At 37.4% G+C, this 10,371-nt stretch overlaps 2 protein-coding genes across 2 annotated transcripts in view; one reads left to right on the forward strand and one right to left on the reverse strand.

The window, feature by feature from the left end:
* The first annotated feature begins 2,422 nt into the window (after positions 1-2,422).
* LOC107552074 (fibroblast growth factor 18-like) lies at positions 2,423-7,624 on the forward strand. The gene is made up of 5 exons (XM_016233891.1): positions 2,423-2,924; positions 4,869-4,908; positions 5,011-5,188; positions 6,029-6,135; positions 7,340-7,624. Exons 1-5 carry the CDS (start codon positions 2,893-2,895, stop codon positions 7,622-7,624), a joined length of 642 nt encoding a protein of 213 aa, XP_016089377.1. The 5' UTR covers positions 2,423-2,892.
* A 1,423-nt stretch (positions 7,625-9,047) lies between these two features.
* LOC107552016 (beta-TrCP-like) overlaps positions 9,048-10,371 on the reverse strand; it is a 13,124-nt gene continuing 11,800 nt past the window's right edge. Inside the window, exon 7 of the mRNA XM_016233826.1 lies at positions 9,048-9,267. Coding sequence (XP_016089312.1) covers positions 9,141-9,267 — 127 coding nt within the window. The 3' untranslated portion in view covers positions 9,048-9,140. The remainder of the gene's footprint in view (positions 9,268-10,371) is intronic.

Raw genomic sequence — 10,371 nt, forward strand, 5'->3', positions numbered from 1 at the left:
CTGCCATAGTATTTTCTTCCATACTATGGAAGTCAATGGCTACCGTCAACTGTTTGGCTATCAGCAAGTTTTGTATAAATTCAAAACAAATTTAATGAAGAAAAAAACATAAGCATGAAGGTCCACTCTTAAGCGTCACATTTCTGCTTTTAAATCCAAAAAATGCCCCATTTACTTCCATTGTAATTATCTCACAATAGAAGTAGATATGCTCAATATATGAAGGATTTAAAACACTGTAACCTTGATTTTTATTTTTATTTTTTAAGAAAACAATGGAGTTAAAATCTTTTGTTTTGGTAATCAACATAAATGTTCATTCAAGAAAACTAAAACAGAATATTGAAATTCAAAGAGTTCTGAGAGAATGCACATTTGATACCTTTCACATGAAGTTCTCTGGACTTCATCTAAAAATTCAATCTGGGTGGAGGGCCTGAAGTCCAGACACTGAAAGACAAAGAGCAGAGAAATGCTGGTACAAAAGGTTATACAATCACAACGGTGAGTGTGAACCAGTCAACCAGGCTTCCTAACTCAATCTAATATAGCTGTTCGCACAACCGGGTGTGTATACGCTGAATATCAGATCATTATGACCTGCTAATTGCTCAATGCTCTCCAGTGGAGCTGAAATATCAAACCATTACACTAATCAAAAATGTTTGTTGTCTCTGGAAATTACGGGATTTTTAAGGTGAGAGGAAATGAGTTATAGTATTTTGGAAATGTGACACGGCTCATTTAGGATGTTCAAAACCGCCTAGCGAGCCGTGACCTGTCTAGCTACCCGCTAATTTACATCTCTCTCCTTCACTCGCACACATCTATTGCTCCTCCTGGATGGGGCACAGGGGTGCTGGGGCGAGAAAAGGGGGGGTGGAGGAGCATGCAGTGCTGGCGCTTGTTGGCTGACCCGGGTGTCTGCGGTTCTATCGTGGTCAGAGGAGGGGGGGAAACGGGCGGTGTTTCTGAAATCCTTGTGAAATGTTCATTTTGGAACGACTAGTTGCTACATACCTCTCTCACACCCTCTCTTCTATTTTGAAGTGTTTAAATACAGCCTAATATTGCTCAGTACCCCTTTTAGGTTTAACAGAAAGCAAATTTTTAAGGGATGCAGTAAGTAAGTGTTTGTTTAGGTTTAGCTGGTGCTTATTTGCCAAGATAGTGCCAGTGGTTTTACACTTTATACTGACACCTGTTGGTGTGGATGCACTGTTGCTTGTTTGTTTATCTTTATCATGTTACTACTGTTCATTTGTTTTTCTCTACCTTACACTACACATATCTGTATACGACAGATTTTTATGGTGGTAGGCAACTATTTGTGGGTTGTTTGTTTTATCACTCCATTAGAGGCTGCTGGTTATAGAGAATTTGTGTGTGTGTGTGAGTGTATATGTTTGGTTATTCCTGTTTTAAGTGTCTTTTTATGTAAAACGCCTAAAAATGCATGAATTATTAAGCAATATTATTATTAACTCGGCCATCTGAATGACACGGCGACGTAATGTCAACATGGCGGCCACCATGAGGGGGCGCCCCGCTCCATGTAGATTAAAACCGCTTTTTTTCTCTGCAAAACTGACAGGACTTGAATCTTATAGCGCGTAGTGTTTCTCAAAACACTGTTTAACGGTTTACTTCGCAAAATAATGACTGAATGCACCTTTAAGCTGGACGTCTATACTTTCCCGAACGCTACGTTTCTACCGTCAACTGTTTGGCTATCAGCAAGTTTGGTAGCAATTTTGTATAAATTCATATGATGTGATTCATATAGAACCAAACAAATTTAATGAAGAAAAAAACATAAGCATGAAGGTCCACTCTTAAGTGTCACATTTCTGCTTTTAAATCCAAAAAATGCCCCATTTACTTCCATTGTAATTATCTCACAATGGAAGTAGATATGCTCAATATATTAAGGATTTAAAACACTGTAACCTTGATTTTTATTTTTATTTTTTAAGAAAACAATGGAGTTAAAATCTTTTGTTTTGGTAATCAACATAAATGTTCCTTCAAGAAAACTAAAACAGAATATTGAAATTCAAAGAGTTCTGAGAGAATGCACATTTGATACCTTTCACATGAAGTTCTCTGGACTTCATCTAAAAATTCAATCTGGGTGGAGGGCCTGAAGTCCAGACACTGAAAGACAAAGAGCAGAGAAATGCTGGTACAAAAGGTTATACAATCACAACGGTGAGTGTGAACTAATGACTGAATGCACCTTTAAGCTGGACGTCTATACTTTCCGAACGCTAACGTTTAATAAAAGGTCACACGGTTTATGTAAGCAGTTTCAAAGTGCTGAAAGTTTTGATTTCGGTTATCTTCCATCGCCCCACCTTGGTGATGATAAGTGAGCTAGAAACATCGTCCCATCATCATCCCTGCCCCTGCGCGCAGTGCACCCCGCCCATCTCCGTTCCACTTCAGCTGCGCTTCCTTCTCATTCAGCAAACGCACTGTCCTGTGGCGAGAGAGGGGTCCTTTCCACCCCACAGCCAAACAAAAGAAGCCTGGAAAAGGAGCAAATCTAGCAAAGACTTCTTAAAGGGCAGGAGGACCCCTGAATTCTGCGTTTCTGTGTGAAGACAGCCGCGTTCTTGAGGATATTGCAGGAAGGAACACAGCTTTTTAATATCCATCTATTGTCAGTGTGTCATGTGGAGTGTGGGGTCACACAGGAGGATGACCTGTTTTTCACCTGTCGTTCTCCAGCATACAGCTGAACAGGTTTGCTTGCGAGAAGACTCTCCCTGAACAATCCTCCAACACGCGCTCAGATGCTCACCTGGGTCTGTGTCCGGTTTTGGCTCCAGATTTTAAAACCATCGCCTCAAAGATCTCACTGTCCGGGGTGATAGAAGCGCTGGAGCGATGCAGTCCATGCTGTCCTCTGCTGTCGTGCTGTAAGTTTCACGTGTAATTATTCAGTTTGAGTTGAAGGCTGCATTGTAGCGAGTCTCCATCTACTGATGGGTCCACCGTTTTCTCCAGCCTGAGCATTTGTTGTGTTTCCCATCTCTGGGTCAGACGATAGCCTCAGCAGATGCTGTGTTCTCATAATAACACTTCCCACCCAGTGTCTCCTCAGATAACAGCAGCATACACACTGATGATGAGACTTTCTAGGTCTGAATCCTGCTTAGACTGTAGGGTAGAAGTCCTGTGTTGGTCAATACAAATAAGGATGTCATCAATTAAATTAAAACATAAATTAAACAAATGAAAACTACCAAGAATATTTACATTTTAAAAAATGTATATATTATATCATATTATATTATATATATTTTTTTACCTAATACTCCTGGCACACAACCATGGGGGCCTAAAGGGGTCCCCTCTTTATGGTTTTATGGTCTTCATGGTTTATGGTTTTCTTGACACATGACAACAAAATGGCTTCCTTCATGTTAGTTACACCACAGTGACTTCAATTATGTGGCCGGATGTTTTTCAGTATTAAAAAAAAACAATTTCAAATAAAAATCCTTCACTTCTTATCTGTATATATGTATATTTTTTTATATCATAACATTATACCACTACTTATGGCAGAATTGATTTCTTAAATAAATTCAAATTTATATTTTTATTTGTTTTTTGTTTTGTTTTCCTTTTTATGATCTTCATACTGTTACCTTGCCTTTTTTTTTTTTTTTTACTTTCAATTTAGAAATTGACAGCATGCTCATCACAGGTGTATTCTATGCTATTGTGTATATGATTATCTTTTTAAACATGTATTTATTTGAATGCACTTTATCCACACAGAAAATGAGCATCATTCACCCATATATCAAACTCAGTAGTAATATTTTGTTTAACAAGAAGTGTCATAAAATAGAAGAGACTGTAGTTTTTTTTTTTTTTTGTTTTTTTTTTTGTTTTCCTTTTTATTATTTTCATACTGTTTCCTTGCCTTTTTTTTTTTTTTTTACTGTCAATTTAGAAATTGACAGCATGCTCATCACAGGTGTATTCTATGCTATTGTGTATATGATTATCTTTTTAAACATGTATTTATTTGAATGCACTTTATCCACACAGAAAATGAGCATCATTCACCCATATATCAAACTCAGTAGTAATATTTTGTTTAACAAGAAGTGTCATAAAATAGAAGAGACTGTAGTTGGTTGAATCAGGGTTCATTCATGGGTCATAATCAGGTGGTCACAAAATTGTCTTTTTTGAGTATTTGCCCTCCTGATCCATAGTAATAGATTAAAACCTGTCGAGGCGAGGACAACTTTTTCATTTGTTATGCTAAAACAAAAAGTACTTAGCCCCAGTAGCTAAAAATAATTTTATATGAATGCTGGTTAATAAAAATGGGAAGCGATTACATTTTGGTAGATTTGGAAGCCTGTGATACATTATGATGGCTGGCTGACATCATTTAGGAAAAGAGAGTGAGTGAGGCTGGTTGGCATATGTATAAAGTATTATTAACAATCCATAGCAGATTTGAACATTGATCTTTAAATACATGCAGACACTCGCATGTGGTGTTAGTTTGGGTTCAAATAAACATCTTTTCTTCATGGCGCATCCTTCTTATAACTGTAGTCTTTTAACACTGTGCTAACCAACCCTAAAATAGCATCAGGAATTTAAAAAAAGAGAAAAAATATTGCGCAGTACTGAATCCCTTTTTATCTAAGGGCTTAAGCTTTCATTTGCACCTAATTGGCTTATCTTAACATTTGATGCACCAGAGATATTCAACAAAAATGAAAAGTGTGCCATCCAACCTCAGTCTCCCCTGCACACGTTTTAAAAAAGCCACTAGAGCAAATGCAAATGTCAGACAATCACATGTGTCTTTTCTATTTCTCTTTGGCCAGATGCTTCCAGGTCGTGTTACTGTTCTACAGCCCATTACAGGTGCTTACAGTCTGCATGTGTTACCGATAATAAAACCATATATCAATTGATAGTTCATAAATCAATGAAAGGGATTTGTGACTGACTCCTGTGTTTATGCAGGTGTTAGCAGTGGAAAATGTTAACTTTGGAGTACACGTAGAGAATCAGACAGGGGTGCGGGACGGCCTGAGCCGGAAACACCATCGGGTTTACCAACTATACAGTCGGACCAGTGGAAAACACATTCAGGTGCTTGGCAAAAAAATCACCGCCATGGGAGAGGATGGGGATAAATATGGTAAGGAATCATCTGAATGCATTGGTCAACCTGTACACATTGGATTAAATAACTAACTGATTGCACACAGATAATAAAAAAAATATTATGAGGATAAAATACACACATATATATATATATATATATATATATATATATATATACACTGTATACACACACACAATTATTTACACTATTTAAAATGTAAATAAAAAATAAATAATAATAAAAAAGTAAAACTGTGTTAGGCTAACCGAGACTTGTCATAGCACTTGCATATTATTGCTCTTTTGTTGGTTTTGATTGCTTCTATTGTCATCATTTGTAAATCGCTTTGGATAAAAGTGTCTGCTAAATGAATAAATGTAAATGTAAATATTATTTAAATATGAATGATTTGTATTGGTTATTTCGTAAATAATTTATAAGAAATACACCACTTATTATACACAATAATTAATTAGGAATTTCATATATTTTAATTAGTTGTATAAGTTATATATGCGTGTGTTTGTGTAAAATTATAATTAAATATAAAATTGTGTGTGTATATATATATACACACATTTATTTATACAACAATTGTTCGTTACTACTTTTACTAATGCTAATTGAATAAATGTAAATGTATTTAAATACATTTATAAATAAATATATAGTAAATAAAAAAAGAGATCTAATTACCTAATTATCTAAAACCACTACCACACTTTTGTACTAAAACCTGAAGTTAAAAATCATCCGCCAACCATGGTTGTCTTGCTAAACTGTAATTTCTATGGCAGTGCATCTAATGCATTTGAGTGTCAATTATGTTCATTTATATTCCTGTATGTTTGTATTTTTGTGTTTCTTCACAAGCCCAGCTCGTGGTGGAGGCCGACACCTTTGGGAGTCAAGTGAGAATAAGAGGAAAAGAGACAAACTACTACTTGTGCATGAACCGTAAGGGGAAGCTTATGGGGAAGGTGAGTTGCTGAGAAATGACTGTACTTGATATTGTAGGGTTAACATCCTTTAAATCATTCACGCCCTGATGAGGCTTTCACACACTGATTTGAAACAACCTGAAGTCTCAGTGTGAAAACCTCATAAAACACACATCGAGCATTGATGAAAAAAGCAGCCAAAAATGAGCTTGTTTCACAATAATTCCAGTGAGATCAAAATTTAAGTAAGCTTCTTTTTGCAAAATGAAATTCTCAGAATAGATTATGGGCCAAATATAGTGATACATGTGGAGTTAATTACACTAACCAGACACTTTATTACGTACACCTTACTAGTACCGTGTAGTACCAATACATGATTTGATTTGAGCTTTGAGACATGGCCACTTCCAGCAGGCAAACGCACCATCACAAGATGGTATAGATGGACATGGGCAGCAACATCACCCAGGTTGGTACTAAGGGGCCCAAATTGTGGCTAGAATAACAGTATATAATAGTATAATACCCCCCACCATTACACCACCAACCTGGAAGTTGACACAAAGCCGGATGGAGCCATGCTTTCATGTCGTTCACGCCAAATTCTGACCCTACCATTTGAATAATGCAGCAGAAAGACTCATTAGACCAGGCAACCTTTTTCCAATCTTCTGTTGTCCAATTTTGGTGAGCCCGTGCAACTTGTATCCTGTTTTTAGCTGACAGAAGTGGCACCCAGTGTGGTCTTCCACTGCTGTAGCCCATCTGCTTCAAGGATCAATGTGTTGTGTTTTCAGAGATGCTTTTCTGCATAGCTTGGTTGTAATGAGTGTTTATTTGAGATACTGTTGACTTTCTATCATCTTGAACCAGTCTGGCCATCCTCCTGGCCTTAAGATATTTTCACCCACAGAGCTGCCACTCATTGGATATTTTCTCATTTTTAGACCATTCTCTGTGTGTGAAAATCCCAGTAGATCAGCTACTGATCTACAAATGCTTAGACCAGCTGTCTGGTACCAACAACCACCTCACATTTAAAGTCACTTAAATCACCTTTCTTCCTTGTTCTGATGGTCGGTTTGAACTTCATGCACATTGTCTTGACCATGTCTGAGTTGCTGCCATGTGATTGGCTGATTAGATGCATTAATGAGTAGGTGTACCTAATAAAGAGCCCGGTGAGTGTATAATAAACATGCCTCTTTTTAATGAAAATATGTAAATTTTTCCATTACAGAAAGACAGCAGCGTAAACGGAGGCTGCATTTTCATTGAGATAATGCTTGAGAATAACTACACCGCTTGGATGTCAGCGCGCTATGTGGGCTGGTACATTGGCTTCACCAAAAGGGGCCGACCACGCAGAGGTCCGAACACGTTACCCAACCAGCGAGACGTGCATTTCATGAAACGCTTCCCTCCAGGAGAGCAGCCCGACCTGCAGCCCTGCAGCTTTACCACGGTCAGCAAGAGGAGCAAAAGAGTCCAGCAGACCTCCACTGCTCCTCCACCACTCCAGTAATTTGAATAAAACCTTAATTACCCTAAACATTTGAACGGTAGTGTAAATATAATTTGGCAGCACAGAATGTCAAATTAAATATTCTGACCACTAATAAGATGGTAAAATCCCCATAATTCACAAAAGAAAGCATGAAAAAGGGCATATAAAAGAAAGTAAGCAAACACTAATCTGCACTGATGTTCATGGACAAAATATCCATTACTGGCCACAACAGGAGTTGATATTCACTCTAGAGAGTTAAATTTATCAGAGTTATTTGAACTGACCCCGGAGCCTCCAGCCCTGCAAGTGTTGTAATGTTAAATGTAGCGGTTACTGTTGCAAACTACTCTGTCCCAAAACCACTTGGGGCTGGTGAAATCTTGAGATGAAATATTTTGATACTATTCGTGTTATTAAAATATTTATTTTGTGGATGCATTGATCAATGGGTTTCATCTTTTGACACCTTTACCCTGAACATTGGGGTATTTTGGGGTCCAAACTCTCACGGTTTTATTGCCACCTGGTGGACCCAGAGGGTATAAAACTACAGCCCAAAAAGGCTGCAAACCATGTACAACCAGAATGTAAAACAGACTAGAACTAGTTTAACTATTATAGGAGTTCCATACAATAATAAAGCTAAGCTGTAGAACAAAACCAAGATTTAAACACAAGAACTCTTTTAGGGGGGTTTTCTGTATTCTAGTCATCTACTACATTCCGGATCAGCCATATTGGGCAGTAGTCGTCTCTCTTTCTCTCTCCCCCGTCTGCAGACTGACTTCGATCCTCCCTCTTTATAATGTCCCCATCTCGCTTACATTACTTATGTCTCACAATCTGACAGTAGCCTGCCATCATTCATTCTAATGCCTTATTTCAATGGAATTCCATTCTAAATTTCGCACAGAACGGAACTCTGTGATTCTCGAGATTTCAGACTAAAATATTGCTCTGCATTCAAACATTTTTTGAATTGCTACAGCACTGAACTGGGCTCGTATTGTGGCTGTTGCCATGGTGGCGTTCACAAGGAAAGCTGAAATCAAATAAAACGAAAATGACAGTACTGCCAATTTCCACATATCCGGAGCAGGAGGTAAACTTGAATATTTGAACAGCGGCCCTGTGATTTTTGGAGGTCTTGGCAGGCGCGACAGCAGGTTAATGAAATCTGGGCCTGTCGGAAAGCCTTTATCTCAAAAGGGCAAATCATGCGTACACACACGAAAAACGACGCGCTTATGCAAGCTTCTTAACACTCCCCCCAGACTGCACTACGTTTCAGCAATGGCAGTGTGAGAAGGTCAAGGAAGGATTTTGCTAATGATTCATTTTAAAATGTGCATCTCAATTTCCAATGTTACATACTTTTTTTTTTTTTTGTGACTTTTTATGAGAACTTCCCCTCCCAGTCTTATTTGGCTGTCGCCAAACGGTTGCAAAAATAGTTTTTCCACATTCTGTTATTCTTCATTGCACTGCAATGCAAAAAAAGACAATAAAACTTCCTTCAATTTTGAACTAATCAGACACAGGCGTACCCGTCATACGCTCCACTCACGATCCGCTTGTTATCAAAGCGAATACAGCGAACAAGCTCCTCGTGCCCTTCCAAAACCCGCAAACAAGCTCCACACTCGATATCCCACAGCCTAGAGAAACAGATTAACACAAATTTTGTGAGAAAATAAATCATACAAGTAAAGAATACTAACTGACTGAATCCAGGTCACATTCTTACCCCCAAAAAGAACAATTATACCAACAAGAAAAATAAATAATCAGGTTACATTTCGCATGAAGAAAATAAAGTCCCTTATGATGTCTTTGCACATTATTTTCAGACCAATTAAACTCAAATTACTTTTTTTCATTCCTGTTCATTACATAGAATAATTATACTTAAACTTAGTTCATAGACCATGGTAGCACTTGTTGTAGCCGATTTGATTTAATGAAATGAATAAACAGAAAGAAAGATATGAAATAGGTATCTTATTCTCACAAAGGCTACATTTTTGACAAAACAAATTTGAGTAAAAAGAGTAATATGCAATACATTAAATATATATATAAAAAAAAGTTAATTATATTTTAATATCAGTGTCACATTAGCCTTCAGAAATCATTTAGATTTTTTCACTGCTATATTAAAATAAAATTTATATATATATAATATATTTTATATTATATATATATATAAATTCTCCTTGATCTTTCAAGCCGTTTAATGCCACTCAGAGGGTGTTGCATGCATCAGTCCAAAAGAACTTGAATAAAAGCACCCATCCATAAAAAATAAAATAAAAATACATAAAAAAAAAATAAAAAAGTCTCTCACATGGCTCCGGGGGGTGAACAAAGGCCTTCTGTAGCGAATCGATGCATTTTGTAAGAAAAATATCCATATTCAAAACGTAATCACTTTAATGTAGCTCGCGCCAACAGTCCTACACGGAAGCAGCTCCGGGCGGATGACGTATGAGTTCAGCTTTGCGCATGCGACGGTGAGTTTCATGAAAACCAACGTTTGTTAACAGGAGCAAAGGAAGCAAAGTTTCCTTACTTTAGCAAGTCTCCTCTTGGCTTATATCAAAATCCTCCGACATTAACAAATCCTCATTTTGTACTTCTAATTAGTGACCGTTGTTTTGTTTTGATCTCTCCCCTGCGCTTCCGCACTCGCTTATTTTAATGGATGGGCGCTTTTTATTTAACTTCTTTTGGACTGATGCATGAAACACCCGCTGAGTGCC

The sequence above is a fragment of the Sinocyclocheilus grahami genome, unplaced genomic scaffold (assembly GCF_001515645.1).
Source record: "Sinocyclocheilus grahami isolate Dianchi unplaced genomic scaffold, SAMN03320097.WGS_v1.1 scaffold440.1, whole genome shotgun sequence".
Lineage (NCBI taxonomy): Eukaryota > Metazoa > Chordata > Actinopteri > Cypriniformes > Cyprinidae > Sinocyclocheilus > Sinocyclocheilus grahami.